Genomic DNA, 21530 nt, shown 5'->3' on the forward strand with positions numbered 1-21530 from the left:
AATGCAAGTCTCTGCACTTTTTATACTCTGCAAAATTATTCTGAAGCTTTTTGTAAAACTCTACCTAGTTTGCCTCAAAACTGAGGCAAAAACCGTTGAGTTACATTAATTCCTCAACTTTGCTTTCTCTTTCAGTTTTCTAACTGATCTGTTATACCCATTTTTGTCTCTTCTCCATTGCTTTAGGTAAAATCTACAGACAGTTGCTTCTTTTCTGTCAGGTGTTTTGATGACACAGTTCATCGTTTCAAGATCCCTAAAAACAACCTTCCATCTCATACTAGAGAGGTAATAATGAGTCTTTATTAAAAGCTTGAAGATGTATGCAAATTGTTTTCATGATAAAATTATTACAGCTAGCTATGGGTGCATTAGTGACAGATTCAGTGTATTCATTTTCAGGACTGTGTAATGTGAATAAGTATATAGAGTATTTTAGCATGACTAAGAACTACACTGCAAAAGTTGGCAGATTGTAATCTTTAAAATTAGTGCTGCATTGTTTTCCAGCCTCATTCCTGTATTGTGCCATACCGGTAGTCTGACTTCTCCATGTGGTAGATTTCTAGTGTAACTTTCTTATGTTGCACTTTCTGTCATAGTTTGTTAATCCCAAGTAAAAGGAAGTTTGATACATTCTACTCTAGCCAGTCTCCTAGCTGACCTTATGAATGATACTAAAAAAATATTAAAAAAATTTTAAAAGTGGGCCTGAAACAGTGGAATAACTTTTTGTTCTTAGGGATTTTTGTAGTGAAGTTACTGCTGCACTTCTATAGGTGTACTAACTGGAGTTAGCGAAGGGTGAAGGCATCTGGAATCCTGTGCCCTGTTCTGGGCTCCTCACTTGGAGAGACATAGGGATATACTGGAGAGAGCCCAGTGAAGGGCCACTGCAATGACTGAAGGGACTGGAGTAGTTCTTCTGTGGGGAGAAGCTGAGAGAGCTGGGACTGTTCAGCCTGGGAGAATCTTGAGTGGGGAGAGGGCTCTTGTCAGTGTAAATACCTGAAGTACACAGAGAACAGAGAGAGGTTCTTTTCAGTGCCAAGACAAGAAGCAACAAGCAATAACTGAAATACAACTGAACATGGTTAAAAAAATAAAACAGTGAGAATGATGGAGCACTGGCACTGATTGCTTGGAGTGATTGTGGAGTCTTGACACTTGGAGATATTTAAAAGCTCCCTGAATGTGGTCCTGGGCCAGCCAGCTATAGGTGACCCTGCTTGAACAGGGAGCTTGGACCATGCAACTTCCAGAGGTCCTTTCTGACTTCAGTCACTGTGTGATTCTATGAACAGGAAAAGATTCTACCTCTTAGTTATGATAGCACCTGAAGTTTTGCATAAAGCTACTCAGCCACCTTCTGCATAACACTGTCACAGGGACCTTGCTGTCTGAACAGAAAACTGAAGGTTCAAAATACATTCTCTGTATTCTTTTATTAGTTTACATAACATGTTTGTGTGAGTTTGGATAGACTTAGGAGGTGGTTGGCACTTGTACTCTGTATCATCAGTTAAGTCCTAGTAGCAGTCTGACCACGCTGTAATTTATCTTGAATTATTTGTAACTTTTTATAGTCTTTATTCAACTTGTTATTGTCTCATTTTACTAATGAATACATTTGTTACATCAACAGAACATTTTGGGTTTTTTATTGGTTTTTTATTTTTTTTACATTTATGCTGCTGCCTTCCAGGAGCGACCTTTGAAATATTCTTAACTTTGTTTTTCTGATCAGAGCTGGCTAGAAGCAATTGAAGACCACTCTGCGTATAGCACTCACTACTGCACACAGGAGCAGCTGAGTAGTGATGATGAGGAAGATGATACAGTATCTGTTACAGACCTGCAAGAAACATTGAAAGTATGTATTGAATTCTTCCTTGTCTCATGCATTTAGGCAGTGGTAGACTAGTACTGTTCCATGCAGGGATGTTCTTGGTCAAAATTCATTGATTCATTCTTCCCATGGGTGCAAAAATGTTGCCTTTGTTTCCTGCGCTTCTTATTGTCATATATTTCCATTTAGACTGTATGTGTAAAATGTTACGTTTATTGTAGCTGCACAGTAAGGTTTTCCAAGTTTCACCAGTGCTATCGCAAGGTAGAGAGTTGTTTGAGACTTTCAGCCAGGAGAGGGCGCCTTGCGTACTGAACCTGTCCTGCAGCTTCTCTGTTACCAAAGCTGACCTTCAGCTGTATGTGACTAAAAAACATGCGGTGAAATGGTTTAAAAATAAGCATTTAAAACCATAGGTCACATCAGGTACATTGTACAGTGATTCTTCAGACCTCTGGTGTAAGTGAGTTGTCTTCCATTGTTCTAGTATCCAGGCTGTGATTCTTGCTTTTTGCTATATACATACTTAAAAGAAAAAACAAAACAACCCCAACCTTTAAGGGGAAAAAGGCAACAATTCTGACACTTCAATGTAAAAAACATCTTCATGTGACTGAGCACCAAATGACCTGTACCTTTCCTTTTGGAACAGCAAGAACTCAAAGCATTCCATGGCAGACAGGAGATGAGAGGATAACTGGTACTGGTAGTTTCCAGCAGCCCACTGAAGAAGGTGTTGTTATCAGTAGTTAGACGTTTGCAAGTTCACATGCAGGCTTGAGATTTGATCTTGGGATGGTTTCCTGTGTATCTCTGTACTTGCCATATGCCAGTTAAATTATGTTTTGCTTACTCTTGTGTTCCTGATCAAAGGGCAAGCAATGGCTTTTCCTGGGTTTTCAAGCTTTTTATTGAGAAAGTGGGTGGGGGGAGAATTGGAAAAGCAGAACACAGGTAGTAACCTCTAGGTTTGGTTTGTTATGCTAATTAAAACAAAAGCTGGTTATAGTACAATGTGCATAAGTCTTCTGATTGCTTTTGTCGTTTATTGTACTTCAAGTAACTTTCAGTTTTAACTTAGCAGTCTGTCATTGGGAATCTTTGTTAATATTTAATGCTTTTCTAGTTTAAAAATTTCAGTGTACTTAAGAGAATATATTTATACTTTCCTTAGAACAAGACACCTCTGAAATTGCTGTCCATTCTCTTTCAGAAAGCACAAGCATGCCAACAAAGGCTCAGTAAAGAGATTTCAGACTTTCTTGCAATGGTTAAATCTTTAGATGCTACAAAAGGTAAAACTTGCTCTTATAAAAGCCAGTTTGTTACTAAGCAACTTGTTTTTTCTTCTAAGGAGCACATGTTTTAATTTCACTGAAATTATGTATTCAAGCTCCTAAAAATTTGACTGTTTTCCTCAGTTAAACAGATTCAAATGAAGTAATATGATTATAACTGCAAGTCACTAAGAATTCAGATCTGGAGAATCAAATAATGGTGTTGATTTGGAACAAAATTTACTTGGGTCTGTAAATGTAATAAAATTATCCTTAGATATAATGGCTACTTTTATAAACATAGTTTGAAGTTTATTGCAGAGTGTAAGATTCCCCTGAAAGGTACAAACAGCTTGCTTTCTTCATGTAGCTTTCCCCTCAAAGAATTTGTGTTTAAGTGAGTAGAAGCACAGTGGAAGCTGGGACATAATAAACAGGATGTGAAATGAAATTAAAACACTATACAGGGAAATGGAGGCATGGTGTGATGGGATGTATTCCACAGACCTCTGCCATAAGTTTCTTGCCAGCTTTGAAGTTCTCAGGCTTCCTTTTAAATAATAAACCTTAAAATGACATCTACCTGGGACTTTCACACTATAAGTGACTGAAAATAGCAGGTTAAGCTGTTAAAGATTAGAATGCCTTGAATGTGTACAGAAGTTGCTCATGTATTAAACACACAGAGGTATCCATTAAGAATATTTAACTGTTGCTTCTTCGTAACTCAGTCTTAATTACACATGGTGACTAAAATTTATGAAGCACAAACTACAGAGCAACTTGTTTATCTGTACAAATCCATAGACCATAATAGAGTAGAAGTTCTGTGAGGGAAAAATTTTCTTATTCCATCCCTGTTCTGCCTCAAAAGGAGTTGGAACGGTTACTGGGTGTGATGTTAACCTGTCTTGCTCTTACTGAATACACTGAGCTTTTACTTCACAAAGAAAATTAAAGTTTTATAAAACATATGAATCTTTTATTGGGGAGACTATGTAACTCTTAATACAAGACAACTATCATAGAATCACAGAATGCTTTGGGTTGGAAAGAACCTTAAAGAGCATCTGGTTCCAGCCCCCTGATGTGGTTAGGATTGCTGCCTACTGATCAGACTGTCTGGGGCCCCATCCAACCTGGCCTTGAACACCTTCAGGGGTGAGGCACAGCTTCTTTGGGTGACCTGTTCCAGCTCCTAACCACCCTCTGAATAAAGAATTTCCTCCTAACATTTAACCTAAATTTATCCTCTTATAGTTCAGAGCTGTTAGCCCTCATCTTGTCACTATGCTCCCTAATGAAATTCTCTCCTCATAATTCTTGTAGGCTCCCTTTAAGTAAGTATTGGAAGGCCATTATAAGGCCTTCCCAGAGCCTTCTCTTCTCTAGGCTACACAATCCCAGCTCTCTTCTTCCTTCATAGAAAAGGCGTGCCAGTATTCCAGTCATCTTTATGGCCTTCCACTGGACCCACTTAACAAGTCCACATCCTTCTTATGTTGGGAGCTGCAGAGCTGAATGCAATATTCCATGTGAGGTCTCACAAGAGCGGAGAACCACCTCCCTTGGCCTGCTAGCTGTACTTCCTTTGATGCAGCCCAGGATACAGTTGGCCCTCTGGGCTGCAGTCATGTATTGCCGATGTTTAGTGTCCTTTGTGTTTGAATTCTGGTTCCTGGCAACTCTGAAGCTCTTAAATCTAGAGAAAGATTAAAAGGAGATAGTTGCTAGACCATCCACCAGTGCCTTGCTGCCTTAGTTTGCCACCTCAGCTTTCCAGGTCATACTGAAAGAGAAACTTGATCCATTATTTTGCTACTTACACCAATACTGTGTACAGGTTGCAAAAGAAATACCTTATATTCACTCAGTGCTACTTTTGCCTGTTTTTTCCTCATGGAGAACTAACTTTGCCTTCCTGTAGAATATGCCTGTTATGTCTGTGTTATTTAGGAAAATAAATAGTTAAAAGGGACCTAGAAAAGAAATTCATAATGCTCCATTAAAGCTACTAATTCTTTGATGCTTTCAGGAATATCTTCTCCCCTCCTGCAGAAAGTTGATGTGGTCTCTGAAGTATCCCAGGAAACCTGTGAGGCCCTGGCTGACTGCCTCAATCTATTCACAAAGCAAGAAGGGGTATGTATTTGTGCTTGTGGGGGTTTGTAAAGGGTCTGAATAGCTTAGTACATTTTGCTATCTACCTTCTTAAAATAGTTTAAAAAATAAGTAAACCTAATTTTATAGGCAAGCTATCCTTTCTCATGCTGAGTGTCTAATAAAAACCTCAATATTCTAATAGCTAAGTTTGTCTACAAAGGGATATCTTAGTATTGAGCGTAAAGAAGAAGCCCAGATTTGGCTTGCAGATAGCTGTTTATAATGTTCAAACTGAGTGCTTGAATTCAAGAAAGCAGTTGCCTTGCTAATTCAAAGGTTAAAATATTGAGAAAAATCTTTTTTTATGTGTGCTGGCTAACTGGAGTGCTGAACAGTATTGCTTCTGAATTTGTTGTTCAGACCATGTGCTTAGTGGGTGTGCAAATGCTATCTGTTGAACTTCTGGCTTTTCCAGTGACAAATACCTTGTATGGTGTTAAACAAATGCTTCAGTTTGGGAATGTGTGGTACACTGATGAAATCCTGAGGTGAGAGATTTGGTGTTTTCACCACTCTAGAATACACCACAGTATTGGAATAAATTTGTCTTGCTGTATTGCAGTAAAGGTAATGCTTCTTTTTTTGGCACTTGTAGTCAGCTGTGTGTCACAGTAGAGTTGGGTGGTTGCTGTTGGCCTTCTAGTCATTTAACAGCAAACTGCTTTAAGGTTGGTTGTTTTTTTTTCATTCCTTTCCAAGCCTTTTTGTCCCCAGTCACGAGTCTTCTAGACTTGCTTGAATCAATCTCTAGCAAAACGGAACAAGCATTGCTTTTATACACATATAGATATATTTTTTTTTCTTTAAGAAAATCTAATCCTGAAGTTGCTAGTTCCATTTGTGGATGAGGGGGAATTGTTACAATGGTGGGTGTAGTGTTAGCTAGTATTCCTTAATTGTGTTGGCATCTCGCTTCAGGCAAGACTAAAATAGGTTTTCAGAGTGAGTGTGGCAAAACATATGGTGAAATGTAGTTTCACCTTACTTGAACTTGAGCAGTCTCTGTAAGTGGTGGAGGCCTTGTTTCGGCCCGGGAGCACAGGATTTGGGCACAGGGAGACAGGCTGAGGTGTGAGCTTGGATTTCCACCATAGTTGGCGATTCAAAAAGATGTGAAGAGCTCTGTGTCTCAGTATTTTTAAACTTTCAGCTGTTGGAATTTCAGAATAGAATCCAGGACTTCAAAGACTCTATCAACTCATAAGAAATTGGAATTACAGCAGCAATCTCTCCCTAAGGCTTTGAAACTCTCCAAAAATTATGTTCCCTGAGCATTATTGTTCTTAAATCTATAGCTTAATTTTTTTTCCTTTTATTCCTTTATCTCCTGCTATTTGCTATTCAGTGTTGATTTCTTGTCTGCAGTTCTGTTGGCATTGCAAAAGGGATTATTTTGTGTTCTTGACTTAGCAAATGACTGCTTGTAAATGCTATAGTAATTTCTTCAAGTATATAGAATAGTGAAGCATTTCTCTGCTGAAGTATCAGACTGTAATATAAGAACACTTCTGACCATGATGTCAGTAGAGGGTGTTGTGACTATGAACAGCTGCTGGGCATGCTGTGCTCTAGCAAGCACTGATTGTTAATGTGAAGCTGCCCAGCCAGATTTAAGAAGGGCAGCTATAGCAGTTGGAAAGCTTCTTTTGTGCCTGCCCTGTTGTTTGGGGCCCTTTGGTTGGCTGGGTTGTCTTATGGCAATGAATGGAGTTAAATCCAGCTGCTAACTGGTCATGAGTGGTGTTCCCCAGGTGTATGTATTGGGACTGGCCCTGTTCAGTATCTTTGTTGATGATCTGGATGAGGGGATTGAATGTACCCTCTGTAAGTTTGCAGGTGAAAACAAGCTGGGATGAAGTGTTGATCTGCCCAGGGGTAGGCACACCCTACAGAGGGATCTGGCCAGGCTGGGTCACTAGTCTGAGGCCAATTGGGTGAAGTTCAGCAAGACCAAGTGTTGAGTCCTGCACTTCGTTCACAGCTACCCCAAGCATCACTACAGGCCTGGGGCAGAGTGTCTGAAAAGCTCTGTGGGGAAAAAATGGATCTGGGAGTGTACACTCAGCTGAACATGAACCAGCAGTGTGCACAGGTGGCCAAAAAGGCCAGTGGCATCCTGGCTTGTATCTGAAATAGAGTTGCCAGCAGGAGCAAGGAGGTGATCATCATTTTGTATTTGGCTTGTATGGGGTTGTGTCTCAAGTATGGTGTACCCTTGGTACAAGAAAGACACTGAGGCTCTGGAGTGTGCCCAGAAAAGGGCAGTGAAGCTGTGAAGGAGCACAGGTCTGATGGGAGCAGATGAGGGAGCTGGGATTGTTCAACCTGGAGGAGTCTCAGGGGAGACCTTATCACTCTACAACTGCTTGAAAGGAGGTTGTGGCAAGGTGTGTGTGGGGGGGTCTTCTCCCACATAAGTAGCGATAGAATGAATGGGAATGGCCTCAAGTTGTACCGGGGGAGGTTCAAATTGGATATTAGCAGAAATTTCTTCTTCAGAAGAGTGGTGAGGTATTGGAACAGGTTGCCCAGGGAGGTGATGGTTCCCGGAGGAACTGTGTGCATGTGGCACTGAGGGAGATGTGTTAGTGGGCATGGAACCTGTCTCTGGAGCAAACGTGGTTGCAGGCTTTGCACCCTTTATCTTGCCCCTTTAAGGAGAATTCTTGTGTCTCTCTCTGGGATTGCTGGCATGCCAGGAGCTGTCGCTCCACCGGTGCTGAGAGGCTGCTCCCTTCAGCAGGGGTGTAACCAACACAACCCCTTTGCTTAGGACGATCCCCATCGTTAAGGTGTGTCAACAACAGGCTAATCATCCGATAAGCAAATACGCTGCTGATAGAGCACCAAGAGGCGCGGGGCCGGAACGGGCGTGACGTCACCGCCGCGCACAGCGGGGCCGCCGTGACGTCACGGGCAGAGAGTGGCACGGTGCCCGCGCGCCAGAAATAGCGCTGCGGAGGGGCCCCGTGCGGGGGATGTGCCGCCCGAGCCCGGGGGGAGGCGGCGCGGAGTCCCGCCGGCCCGAAGGGGCTCCCTCGGTTCGTTCCCGCAGCGCTAACACGCGGGGCGAGGTGAGGGCCGGAGGCTGCTGCAGGGCGGGGCGGGGCGGGGCGCTCCGGCTGCCGTCCCCCGAGCGCTGCCGCGGTGCGTCGCGAGCGCCGGACCGCCGCCTGCTGCCATCGGCGGAGCCCCGCGGTGCCGTGCGGGGATGGGCGCGGAGACGGCTCGGCGAGAGATCAAAGCGGGAGAAGAGAGGGGGAACTACAGGGCGGCTGCGGGAGGAGCGCAGTGAGGCGCTGGTGGCGGCGGAGCGTAACTCGGAGCGCTTCTGCAGTGACTTTGGCACAAGGTTAGTAAGTGCTGCTTCGGAGCAGGGCTGTCCCCGCGCTGCTACTGGCAGAGCTCGGCGTTTCGTTCTAAAAGCAGCCCGTTTCCAGCGCTGTTATGTTCCGCGGGAGCTTTGTGTAGCGGTAGCAGAAGTTTAACTGAAGGTTAACGATTTGAATCGCCCGTTACACGCTGTTATTTTTGGGTAAGTTTAAAGCCTGACCCCGGTTTGTGCGTTCCATGCACTGAAGCTCTCAGAAACTGAAAGGGAAGGGATTTTTTGGTACTATTTTTTTTTCTTTCAAAAAAAAAAAAATCAATTTCTTGTTTTCTTTTAAACAGATCTAGATTAAGCGTGCTGATAAGTGCCGTGAGTTTCACTTTTACCATCAGGGGTTATACTGAGCAGCAGCTGCTGGGTCTCACAGCTCAAAACAGCGGCCGCCTTCATTTGCAATCTGTCAGCATCTGAGGTCTTCCTTTGTTTATAGGTGGTATTTTTTCTGGCTATTTTTTTTCCTTTTTTTTTTTTTTTGCAAAAGAGGCTTTGTTTACAGTCTGATGGCCAACGAGATTGAGGATTCAGGAAATAAAAGTTCTTCTCCCAGTTTAAAAGAGCTGTGCACTCACATAGAATCCATCATAGCAAAGTCAATTTGTCATTTTCGTAGGAACTTTAAGGTCAAAAAATTGTAGGTCATAGTCCTTGAAGTTAGTTACCTTTATCACAGTGTAGTATGTTATCTGCTGCATGGATCACTGATGTTCTGCAAATAAATACAGAAGTTCATGTTGTTCAACTAGCAAATGCTAATTTTGCTTTAGAAGTTCAGCATAGTGCCTCGGTTTATTTCGTGTTTCTTTTATATCTTAGAAACATAACTGAATGTCCAAGGGCGAGATATGTTGGTTCATGTTTTTGTGAATGAAGGTGTGCATCTCCTTAGGATACAAATAGCTGTCTTTAAGCCTCTGCTGTGAGATCTGAGAGACATGCATGAGCACGACTGTTAGCAAGTGTGGCTGCCTTACTGGGTTGTGAATGAAGGTGCTTGTAAGCTGCGTCCAGGTGGCTTAGAAGAGACTTCTTATCTCGTGCAGGTGGAGGTGAGGGAGCAGTACACTTAGCAGTTGGGGGGGAAAATGTCTGATATGGGCACCTGGAGTATGTCTGCAAGGAACCCTGGGGTCGCTCAGCTCTCCTGCCCTGCCTGGCCCTGCATGGCTGCGCTGACCTCTGTTGGGTCTTAGGGGCCATTGGGGAGGGAGAGGTGAGGGACTCAGCTGAAGCTACAGAATTAAAGAAGGCAGTTCTGAATTCCAAGTTAGGGCTGGGGATAGAGGTTGTGTCTTGTCTGGCTTCCATACTATACTTAACCATGTCAGTCTTTAACCCCTGAAGTCATGACATCAGTGCCTTGTGCTCAGGTCCAGGCAGCAGCCCTATATTTTGTCGTTCTCTTTCAGTCACTGGAGTACACCAGAGTCCTTACACTGTCCTTTGAGCTATGAAGCCCTTGCTGAAAGTACTTGAGGTCAAGGTGTGACCTTAGTGTGGTATGAGGCCTGTGGACAGTATTGCAAACAGCCAAAACACTATTCAGCTTTGGAGCTCAGGGAAGGGAGGAGGGCAGTTTCAGGCAGTAGGTGGTTGCACCAGGCACGGCAAAGGCTGTCTGGTGTTGAGAGACTGGAGGTGTGTCTGTGGCAAGGAAATTTTTATTGGTTGCGGATGTCTCTGACATGACCCTGTTTCTTTTCCTCCATGTGAGTAGCAGTGTACTAGAGATGCCTCACTGAATGAATTAATTTAAATAAGCCTGAGTCTCGTTCAAAAGTAACCAGTTAATTGGAAGATTCTGTATGCTAAAACAAATGCTGAGATAAAGGCTTGACTGTATTTATCCCTGAAACAGGAGGACATGGGATGTAATATGCTGCAGAATGGCGTGTGTAGGCATGGAATACAAGAGAACAAAGCTGCTGACAGAAGTCATTTGGCAGATTGTTTCTCTCCTTACTTGAACGTCAGTAGTTCTAGTCATGCCTTGATTCTTGTTGTGCTAATTTTTGGGTACTTTATATATGTATGTCTTGCCTGTACTGAAGCTCTAAAGATGAGAAATTCAAATCAGAGCAACTTGATAGTGAAATATTTGCAGATGGCATCATGTTGTTCCTCTGGAAGCATTTTCTGTACTGTACTGCAGCCTCGCAGATAGGAAGTGAATTAAAGGTCTGTGAAGACAGTGTCCTCGTCAGTGTTATGTAAAGAGAGGAGGTTAGCCAGTCCAAAGTATCCAAGAGATAGGGGAATTCAAGAATGCAACTTTATTTCAGAGACTTTCCTACAGCAGCCAAGACTGAATAGGTCACCAGTGCGGGAAGAGAAGTGAGCAGCAGCCCAGATGGAAGCTTGTCAAAGTAACAAATACCCGGCCTTCAGTCAGGGAGAAGATAAGTAATTTTTTTTTTTTTTTTTTTTTTTGAGGATACTACATATACTGACAAGATACATAAGTTCTAAAGCAGGTGGTAGTATCTGTGACCAAACACTTATATGGAAGCTTTCTGGGCACCAGACAGCCCCAGCTGACAGCAGCATGCCTGGATGTTACAATAGGACAAAAAATGCAAGCTACTGGGCTTTGAAGTGCAGCAGGCTCCTAGTTGTTGTTTCCTTAAGCATGGAATCAGAATGGTTTGGAAGGGACCCTAAAGCCACCCAGTCACATCCTGTGCCGTGGGTAGGGCTGCCACTCATGAGCTCAGCTGCCCGGGGCCTCATCCAACCTGGCCTTCAGTGCCTCCAGGGATGGGGCACCACAGCTTCTCTGGGCAGCTGTGCCAGCACCTCACTGCCCTCTAGGTGAAAAATTTCTCTCTAACATCTAGCCTAAATTTCCCCTCTTAGTTTGAAGCCTTTTGAACAATGTAGACTTCAAAAGTTAATGTTTTTTGGTTTGTTTTTTTAAAGGCAATGGTGTATTTCAATATAATCTCTTGGCAAATCTTATCTAATTTTTAGTGGCAGGGAAACTTGTTGACTTCTATGCTATTAGTAGTTTGTGTGAGAACCAGTCTCAAACTTGTCCAAAGACATTCTCCATTACCACATTACCCAACTCAAAGCCGTGCTACCCTGTTCTTGCACTCTCTAGCATGGACTATTTTTTTTTTTTTTCAAAGCTTTGCTTGCAATTTTTTTTTCTTGGCGGTTGTTAAGCAGCCCTGTGTAAACTAACATGGAATGAGTTCATGGGCCTCTGGGGAAGTGTGGTGTAAAAGCATAATTAGCTTGAAATTAAACCTCTTCTCTCTACTTCTGCAGCCCCAGATCTGGGGTTTGCTTGTGAGGTCTTGTCTACAAATTATTTACGGATTTATTTATTTTTATTTTTTCAAAAATTCAAAAACAGACAGAAAAGGGACTAATCTGGGACTGCAGAGGAGAAAAAGGAGCAATCATGTTTAATGGAATGATACTGTATATAGCAAGATTTTTAAATAGAAGACAACTGTATAGTTTCTGTGAATTTATTTGAAAGTGGTGTTTTTGTCTGTGTGTAGGCTGATAGGAACAAAAAGAAATACACAGAATGGAAACTTATTTTGTGTGTCCTCACTCGATATTGCAATGAAGATATTGTTTGTTTTACTCTTTACCATGCTTGGAAAACAAACTGGAATGAGGAGGGTGCACATTCTTACTCTTGTACTGTCATTGTGATTTCGTAATGGCATGTAAGGCTGATCAGCTTGTTCTTTGTTTTCTGGCTTATTGTGTACCTGATGTGTTTTGGAAGAACAGATGAGAAACAGAGAGCTAAAACTTGATGACTCGCAGATAGCCAGTGTGTTGACAGTTAAGGACTGGTAGTGTTTCAGGAGAAAATGAAGCAGCAAAAAACACCCAGGATTTATTATATAACTTCTGCATGTAGCAGCATATCTGTTGACTTTGATTACTGGGGTTTTGTCCTCCAGTGTGAGAGATACTTGACTGCAGTGGCAGTCCATCTGTGTGGTCTGTTTTTGTCTCAGCTGCATAAAATATTAGGATGCCAAACTGGGTGACTACAGTCACACATGTTTACTAATTGTCTGGAGATGTATTCTCCATCTTGACCTTTGTTTCTTGGAAATTAAGGTTTTAATAATGCCTTTTTCTTTGTAAAACTGATAAAAGCTAGTTCCGTAGAATAATAAAAACTGTTTTTCCACATATGGAAAAAAAATCCCTTATTGCTTTGAATATTAGAAATCAACATGTTTTTGAGGAGGAGATTATATTTAACCTTTATTACTCTCCTTTTTAATGTGAAGTTGTTATAAAAGCATTCTCTTGAAGCATTCTCTTGAGTTGCTTATGCTGATGTTGTCAAATCCTCTTAGGTTTGCCATGTGGTAGTATATTTCATTTGGTCTCCTTAAATGTCAGTAATGTAAAAGCTAAGATCTCTTGCCTTATGACCTAGTAGGCTGTTGAAGTACAGTTATTTTGCCTTTTCTTGAACCAAGGAAATTGAGTCTAAATTTGCTCTTTCCCTCTTCTTTGCTCTACTTCAGTTATGTAGTCAGTTACTTCTGATCTTCAGCTGCAAAGAATAAAAGGCTGTTGACATAGTCTACCAAGACTTCAACAAACCCTTTGACGCTGCCTCCCACAGTATATTCTCCTAGAGAAGCTGGCAGCCAGTGACTTGGACTGGTATACTCTTTGCTCAGTAAAGAACTGGTTGGATGGCTGGGCCTAGAGAGTGATGGTAAATGGAGTTAAATCCAGCTGGCAGTTGATCATGAGTGGTGTTCCCCAGGGATCTGTATTGGAACTGGCCCTGCTCAATATCTTCATTGATGATCTGGATGGGGAGATTGAGTGTACCCTCTGTAAGTTTGCAAATGACGCCAAGTTGGGAGGAAGTGTTGACCTGCCTGGGTGTAGGAGGGCCCTAGTGAGGGATCTGGATAGGCTAGATAGCTTGACTGAGACCAGTCAGATGAAGTTCAACAAGACCAAGTGCTGGGTCCTGCATTTTGTTCACAGCTACCCCAAGTATCACTGCAGGCATGGAGAGAATGGCTGGAAAGCTGCATGGAAAAAAAGGATCTGGGAGTGTTGGTCAGCACTTGGCTGATTGTGAGCCAGCAGTGTGCACAGGTGACCAAAGAGGTCAGGTGACCATCTATCAGAAATAGTGTTTCAGCAAGAGCAGGGAAATGATTGTTCCTCTGTTCTCCACACTGATGAGGTCACACCGAGTACTGCATTTAGTTCTGAGCCTCTCACTTCAGGGAAGACACTGAGTCCCTGTAGTGTGTTCAGAGAAGAGTGAAGAAGCTGTGAATGGTTTGGATCACAAGTCTTATGAGTGGGATTATTCAGTCTGGAGAGTAGGAAGCTCAAAGGAGACTCTATAGCACTCTACCACCACCTGAAAGGAGGTTGTGGCAAGGTGGGGGTCATCATCATCTCCCATGTAAGTGACAATTAGAATGAAGGGGAATGACCTCAAGTTGCACCAGGGGAGACTTAGTCTGGACCTTAAGAAAAATTTCTCCTCCAAAAGTGTGATGAGACACTGAAATGGGCTGCCCAGGGAGGTAGTTGAGTCACTGTCCCCAGAGATATTCAAGAAACATTTAGATATTGTACTGAAGAGCACAGTTTAGAGAGGAAATATTGGTGGTAGGTGGATGGTTGGACTGGATGATCTTGAAGGTCTTTTCCAATCTCAGTGATTCTATGAAAATGGATGGTCCCCCTTTTAGGTAGTGTTAGTGGTGTGCATGTGCATGTCCTTTTGTTGTTCTTGTTTTTTCTTTTTTTTAAACTAGTTTTCACCTGACTGACTTCCCAACCAAAATTACCAGTGTCACTGTCTTATTAAATAATACCTCAGAGTTGATAGTGTTTTTATAATAGAGGTGAGCCACTGTGGAATTTCACTTCTGTGATTGTCTTAATCACATGTCCTTGTTGGCCAGTCAGTCTCTACCAAACTGCCAGTGACTTTGAAAGGGTATTTTAAAAGAAATATTAATATTCAGAATTGTGTTGGTGCTGTGCTGCCTGGTGAAGAAATGTATTTGTATAATGCTGTCTGCTGAGTCACTGAGGTTATCACTAGAATTGGTAAATGGGCTATCTTTGAAAAGTGTTTACACACTGAAAATAAATCATTGGTTTTATACTTTTCTTTAAAGGTACATGTAAGACATAGTCATTAGTGAGTGTTAGTATCCTGTTTCTCCAAGTAGTGCTTTTCCAAGTGTAGTAAACCTTGTAAACACATCAGTAAGAGACTTAATAAAAAAACAAAAGTGTTTCATGTTATTGGAATGCAACTTGGAAATGCTGGCCTGTGTTTATGTGAGGATAGCTGATAAGCACACACAAAGCAAATGATATTTCTTTTATAATAAAGAGCTAAGCTGAATGCTGTTGCAAAGGAATAATAAGATACAACGAACCTTTGAATGAAGCGTATGTATTTGTTGTGAATACCCTGAAGAGTGCAGCGTAAGAGGACATCTAGCTTTGGTGTCCTAATCTGCATATCTCCTGTCTTTATAGAATGCATTTGGGAGTGATGCCTATGATGTGTGTTCACAGGGTGCTATATGCTAAGCTACTTGTAAGGTAGATATGGACTCAGTCAGTGGTACTGAACAGGGATGATTTTCTTTCCTCTTGTACTTGTTACCATTACGCTGTTAATATTAAAACCAGAATATCAATGCAGTAACTTTTAGATGTAGAGATATACTACAAGACTCTATGAAATGGCTTTCAAGTATGTGTCTTTGAAGGAAGTTCACAGTGTACATTATAAGGGTATTCCTTAGCTTAGAACTTCAGTCCCAGAAGAGACTATCAACTTTTTCATCTACTTCAGAGAGGTTTTTGCAGTCACAGCTTCTCTGCTTTCACAAAATAAGCTAGTTTAGATATGTTGGTTGACCCTTGAATAGAAGAAATACAGCTCCTCATTAATCTTGAAATCTAATAGTGTTGCTTATTAGTTCCTATCCTCTTGCCGTTTCCGCCTTTCTCACAAGCTATCGTGAGAGAAAGGTTAGGGAGAATAAAACTACTCTCACCTTTCTGGAAAGCAAAAAGAGCACATGCAGGAGCTTGAAGAATTTGAATTGACAGACATAACGCAATGACAAAAAGTCATCCATGGTGATTTCATCATTTTGATGGAGAATATGTCAAGATAATAGTTTAACTCCTGTAGGTAATGTGGTAATCCATATACGTCAGTAGCTTATACCTTACTGGAAATGCCAGTGCAACTATTAATTATGGAAGCATTCTGCGCTATGCATGCAGATTGAATTGCCTGCTGTTCCAGTGAAACACCTTGCTGCAAGGTCAGAGAAAACAAATTCAGGAGAAAATGAGCCTTTAGGAGAGCTTGAAACTTCAGGCAGTTGCATCTGTCCCCATGATTAGTGAAAATCTCTTCTGTATTTCCTCCACCTCTGAACCCACGCTTTTTGCTAAGTTTTAACCTCTCTCTCACAGAATCACAGAATGGCTGAGGTTGGAAGGCACCTTTGGAGACCATTTTGTCCACTCCTACTGTTCACACATATCATCCTATAGAGCTAGTTCCCTAAAGCCATGTCCAGATAATTTATGAGCATTTCCAACAGTGGAGACTCCACAACCATTCTGGGCAGCCTGCGCCAGTGTTTGTGGTCATCCTGCTTGATGAAAAAAATGTCTGTTGCTTCTTGTCCTGGCACTGGGCACCACTGGCTCCATCTTCTTTGTGCCAGTCTTTCAGGCATTTATACATTTATGAGACCCACTCAGGCCTCCTCATCTCCAGGCCCTCACAGCTCTATCAGCTTCTCCTCAAAGGAGAAGTACTTCAGTCCTTTGATCACCTTGCTGTCCCTATGTTGAACTTTATTGCATCCATGTCTGTCTTGAGCTGAGGAGCCCAGAACTGGATTCAGAGCTCCAGGTTTGGCCTTCTGGTGGTACATTTCCTAATGCAGCCAAGAATGCATTAGGAAACCATTATTCTTCTTTGCTGCAAGGTTGTGCTGTTGGCTCACTTTCAACTTGATATCTACCAGGTCCTTTTCTACATAGTGGCTTTTCAGCTGGGTGGCCCCCAGCATATACTGGTGTATAGCTCTCAGTTATAGGCTTTTTCTGGAGGCTGAGTACTTCAGTGAGAGAATTTATGCATAAGCGAGGCAGCTAGTTACGCATAAAAAGTCATCTTGATGCTGTTTCCTTTGAAATGTCCACGTAGTAGTTAAGAAGCAGCAGAATATAGTCATTGGAGAAAATCTGAGGGAACCGTGTGTCATAAGTCAGCTGATAATGTACAGTCTGTGTTTTTTAACTTTTGTCTTTGCACCCACATGCTATTTAAAGAATCTTAAAAGCAACCTGTCACTCTAACCTATCAGATCCTGTTTCACTTTGGGAGGGGTGAAGGGAAGAGTTTGACGGGAAGAGTTTGACATTCCTCAGGCTCACACTTTCATCAAATCTACCCTCTAGTGTTCTTTTGGGAATTGATGGTTTTTTTTATTGGAGGATGTCATAAAAGAGTTTACCAGAAATTTAAGTTCGGGCTACTTCTTTCTCAGAGCTGGAAATGCTGATAGATTGCACATTGAGAAATGATAAAAGATTTATCATTTAAAAACATTTGCTGCAGATTTAAGTCTAGATGAGCTTAAAGTCCATAGAAGAATATGTAACTCAGAATTAGGTTCGTTTGATCTGCTCTGATCCTTGGTTATTGACAAAGAAAGACCTAAGCAGCAATGAATAGCACGGAAAAATTAGTAATTTGAGATTATTATTTGAGTAGTGATTTGAGATTATTCAAAAGGAGAGAACTGTTCCATCAAGTCTGAATGTTTGTTTGCACTCTCTAGCTGTTCTGTGTCATTGGAGTGATGTTGCATAGCATCTTATTGTAATGTAACAGTAGATGTCATATTTTAGGCTAACTGTGGTGTTTGTTTTCTAGCAAAAATGCAAACTGGGAAATGATATTTCACATTCTCGGTATGCAAATGTCTTTTTGCTAATTTGACCTAATGTTGGATTTCCGTAGCCCCGAGAACAGCTATCTGTCTGCCCTAAATGCAGAATGAACTTCTGTACGAGATGCTCAAATTCCAGGAAGTGTGTTAACAGCCTACTCCAGGCCTAGCTTCTGTCTGCCTGCTGTTGTCTGCTTTGGCATAAAGTCAGAACAAGTTCTGAGAGGAAAAAAAAATCACTACAGAGACACACATTTCTTAACGCTGCAAGTCATTCTAAAATCTCAAGGAACACTGAGATTCTGTGTTTGTGTCTATCTATGTAGTCTGATTCTTTCATACTGAAAAGCTGAAAAGCATCTGTTCTCAGATACAGGAAGTGACCAAGGTAGATTTCATTTAGAGAACTGAACTGTAGCACTGCATTGTGAAGCCCTCTATTGACTTCTAGCCTAAACAGGAGTTTAGAATTTTTTTCATATTTAACTGTTAGCATCCATACTTGGTTGAGCATTTCTGTTCTAAATAAGAACAAGTGAATAAAGCATCTGAGTGTTTTATAATTGTGAAATACCTGTATGGCATGCAGGTTTGTTGGGCTTCAGAAACAACTTCTAGGTCATCTATATGATTAACTAGATAGCAACTAATATGATTAGGATTCCAAAACTGGAGATGGCAGAACAAACAACCAGCTTCACGTGTGTTAATTTTTATTAAAAGGAAGCTGATCTTATGCCCAGTTGTGTAGTAGCGCTAGAAAGCCAGTAAAAGCCAAAGAGAAATAGAGCAAAGATGTGGCAATCACTTCAAAAGGGAAAGCATTAATTCAAGTATTTGCTGTGATCCAGCTTGGAAGAAGCATGGAAGAAGGGGATTCAAACAGGTTGATCAAAGTAGTCAATAGTGTGTACTGAGAAAGGGAAGTAGTTAGATCAAAACAGCCTTAAAACCCATTTTCAAAACAAAACAGACTTTAAGAATAAAAAGGAAATGTTTCCTGTGTGCGTAAGAACCCTTACATCTTAGTTTCACAGAGAGCAGGCTAACCAACTTCGAAGGTATCCAGAGCCTCTCTGAAGATGCCAAAAAAAAAAAAAGTCCTTGTCAGATCTGAAAACATGTAACAACATACTGCTCTCATGCTGTTGGCATCAATATTTATGTATTGGATTGAAGAAGGCACTTTGTTGCATAAGGTTACTTGTGGCATCTGCCTCTGAAGAGATAGATGCTTAATCTCACTAGGGCAGTGGAGTACCTTGGGGTGTGGAGTTTTTTTGTTTTTACAGTCTTGCTGCTCTGCAACTTGAAATAAACTTCCTGAACATCACTGATATCATTCAGCTCCAGCTTATTTTGGCTTAACCTATTGGCAAATGTGAATAGCAGCCATATTTAATTTCAGTTTGCCTTGGAATAGAAACAATGCTTAAGAGAAAAGGACAAAATCAGAAGGCTGTTTCTTTGGACTCCTTACATTTGAGTAACGGTCATTGTAGCAATACTGGAGCACAAACAGGGACTGAGTCTGCTCTGGAAGCTGGCAAATTCTGCAGCAATCAAACCTAACTAGATTTCTGATGAGGTTTATCAGCTTACATTGAGTCATCTAAGTAAAATGCAACTGCAAAAGATAAAAACTTCAGAGAATAAGACCTGGATGCCAAAAATTTTTATATTAGAAATGGAACAGAAAAGCCTCTGCTAACAGTTGACCAGTGCAGAATCTCTTGGAAGAAACAAGTTTCTCTAACAGAAAAGCTGAAACTTGGCTCAGGACTGCAGTGTTCTTGATTGGTTAAAACTTCAGTGCTTCATTGGCCTCTGGATAAACTTTGTTACAGCCAAATGTGGAAACAGGAAATGGGAAGCGAAGCGGCAAGCACCACATTGAGGAAGAAGTGTCAGCCTTCTAGGAGGGAAAGGTGGGAGACAAGAAATGTCTTTTTGTCCCTAGCATGTGTATAGTTCCCGGTTGTCTTACATTAAGAATTTTGATAATGCATTTGTATGTTGGAAGAGGATCTCCAACTCTTCTCTTGAATAACAGTTCTTCTGCTGCTTCAGTGTCTGTGTGTTGGCATGATCTTGCTGAGGTGGACTGTTACTGTTTTAATTAATCAGAAGTAGGGAAATATTCTAACTCTGTACCCAGGACATAGAAATGTAGCCTTTCCAAATGAGCTCTGCTAAACTCCTCCTCTTGAACTTTGAGGTGAATGCTGGTAGTTGACTAACAATGAATCCTTATGTTCATCTGGGGAATAATTGAGGCAGTCTTGTGACTCGATTCACAAAGTCTTTGGTTTATTCTATGGGCTTTGAGTTGGAATTTAAGTGAATAGATGACTCGGACTTCAAATTGGTATGCATGGGGTTTGCTTGCGTGTTTGAAAGCCTTTCAGCCTTTAAACAAAAAGGAAATTTGATGATTTACAGGTGGCACTGCCTGTATATGAGTCTAAAAGAAAGCAAAATGTTATGTTATCATCCGGATTTTTCTCTTTTGAATATGATGACTTTGATAAGATATGGTACTCCTGTGCTGTAGCTGCAGACTCAGTTGGCCAGACTTCTGTGGTGGACTGATGTTGTCTTGTGATACAGTAAGTAATTCTCTAGCGATTGTCAGAGAGCTCAGTTTGTCCTTGATTAACTGTTCACATCTCGTTTTGCATTTCAGTAATTGCACTAGCAGTAGTTCAAGTCACTGACAAGTGCTACCTGAGTATTCTATATTTAACTAAAGATCTAATAGATCTCCAAAGGCAGGTAACTGGTAAGCTTATAGCACAGAGAGCAAGAACCTAAGCAGTAATCAGTGGGTGAAGTAAAGTAATGATTTTCTTGGTACAGTACCCCTGGGGTGAGCATGGGCCAAGTTTACAGGAGCTTCTTCACTGCAGAAGAAGTTATGATACAAGACCTTAACATAGGTAATGTGGTAAATGTTGCTTGTGGCTGGTAGTGATAAGGAGTGGTGAGTCAGCAGAAAAGCTCCGCGCTCATGTGCAAACAGATAAAACTCAGTTTTGTATGACATTTACATGTTTTAGGGCCTTAGGAATCTAGTGATGTATTCATGAAACTGACTATCTGCTAGTTTAAAGCAAAAAAAAAAAAAAACCAACCAACAGTGTTCCCAGTGTGAGCTGTCACCTTTACAGTTTAATTTGTCTGTCATAAGAGTATTTATAAAGAATCTGTTCTTTTCTCTGGCAAGTCAAATGCTGTACTTGGGCATGTTTACATTTCCCTGGTTGGGTTTTTGAGTGAATGGGAGAGGGTGGGGAGCAGGGTGAAAGCAGGACTAGACAAATTCATACCATATTAGTATTTGTGCTTAGTGAGAGTTAAGTCCCATAAACAGAGGTTAAAAACTGAGCCTTTTTTTTTCTTTCTTTCTGGAAAGCTTCCTGTGAAGGTCAAGCGTGTTTAAAACAACGAGGACTCCAAATGAAAGGAACTGGTTTCAGTTTCATTTCAGTAGCTGCCTGGTTAAGTACCGCTGTAGGTAGCAGAAAATTTGAAAGCACTTTTGTAGAGTCAGATCCTGTGAAATTACAGTGCTCTAACAGCGTGGTTCTAATCTAGCCAACAAAATAAACAGAACTCTTCCATTTTCAAATAGATATGCCTTGGAGATTATTCTTTGTCTTTAAATTTCTTCCTTGATGAAATTTAAATGGTTTTGTCCAAGCTGCAGAGGCAGACTGGACTCCTCTCAAAACTGCATAGCTCTTTTTCTACATTAAATGTAAAAGAATAACAGATTTACTCAGCACTAGCTTAAACTAGTCATCACAAAGAATTGGCTCATGCCTGGAGGCACTAGAAATAGGGACAGTATTGTGCTAACAGCAAAATCACGACTGAGCTTG

General features: G+C 41.4%; 1 protein-coding gene and 1 long non-coding RNA gene across 3 annotated transcripts in view; one reads left to right on the plus strand and one right to left on the minus strand.

The window, feature by feature from the left end:
- LOC136058856 (uncharacterized) overlaps positions 1–21530 on the minus strand; it is a 440039-nt gene that overhangs the window by 382596 nt on the left and 35913 nt on the right. The gene's annotated exons all lie outside the window — the stretch shown is intronic.
- OSBPL1A (oxysterol binding protein like 1A) overlaps positions 1–21530 on the plus strand; it is a 70908-nt gene that overhangs the window by 17149 nt on the left and 32229 nt on the right. The window contains exons 12-15 of one of the 2 annotated variants that reach the window (XM_065752597.1): positions 187–288; positions 1748–1873; positions 3063–3144; positions 5162–5268. In XM_065752597.1, coding sequence (XP_065608669.1) covers positions 187–288; positions 1748–1873; positions 3063–3144; positions 5162–5268 — 417 coding nt within the window. Of the gene's footprint in view, positions 1–186; positions 289–1747; positions 1874–3062; positions 3145–5161; positions 5269–8425; positions 8642–21530 lie in introns of those variants that run through there. The other variant, XM_065752599.1, reaches the window with a different exon arrangement.

This window comes from Cyrtonyx montezumae, unplaced genomic scaffold (genome assembly GCF_038088225.1).
Source record: "Cyrtonyx montezumae isolate F1298 unplaced genomic scaffold, pur_monq_1.0 scaffold_8, whole genome shotgun sequence".
In the NCBI taxonomy this organism is placed as follows: domain Eukaryota; kingdom Metazoa; phylum Chordata; class Aves; order Galliformes; family Odontophoridae; genus Cyrtonyx; species Cyrtonyx montezumae.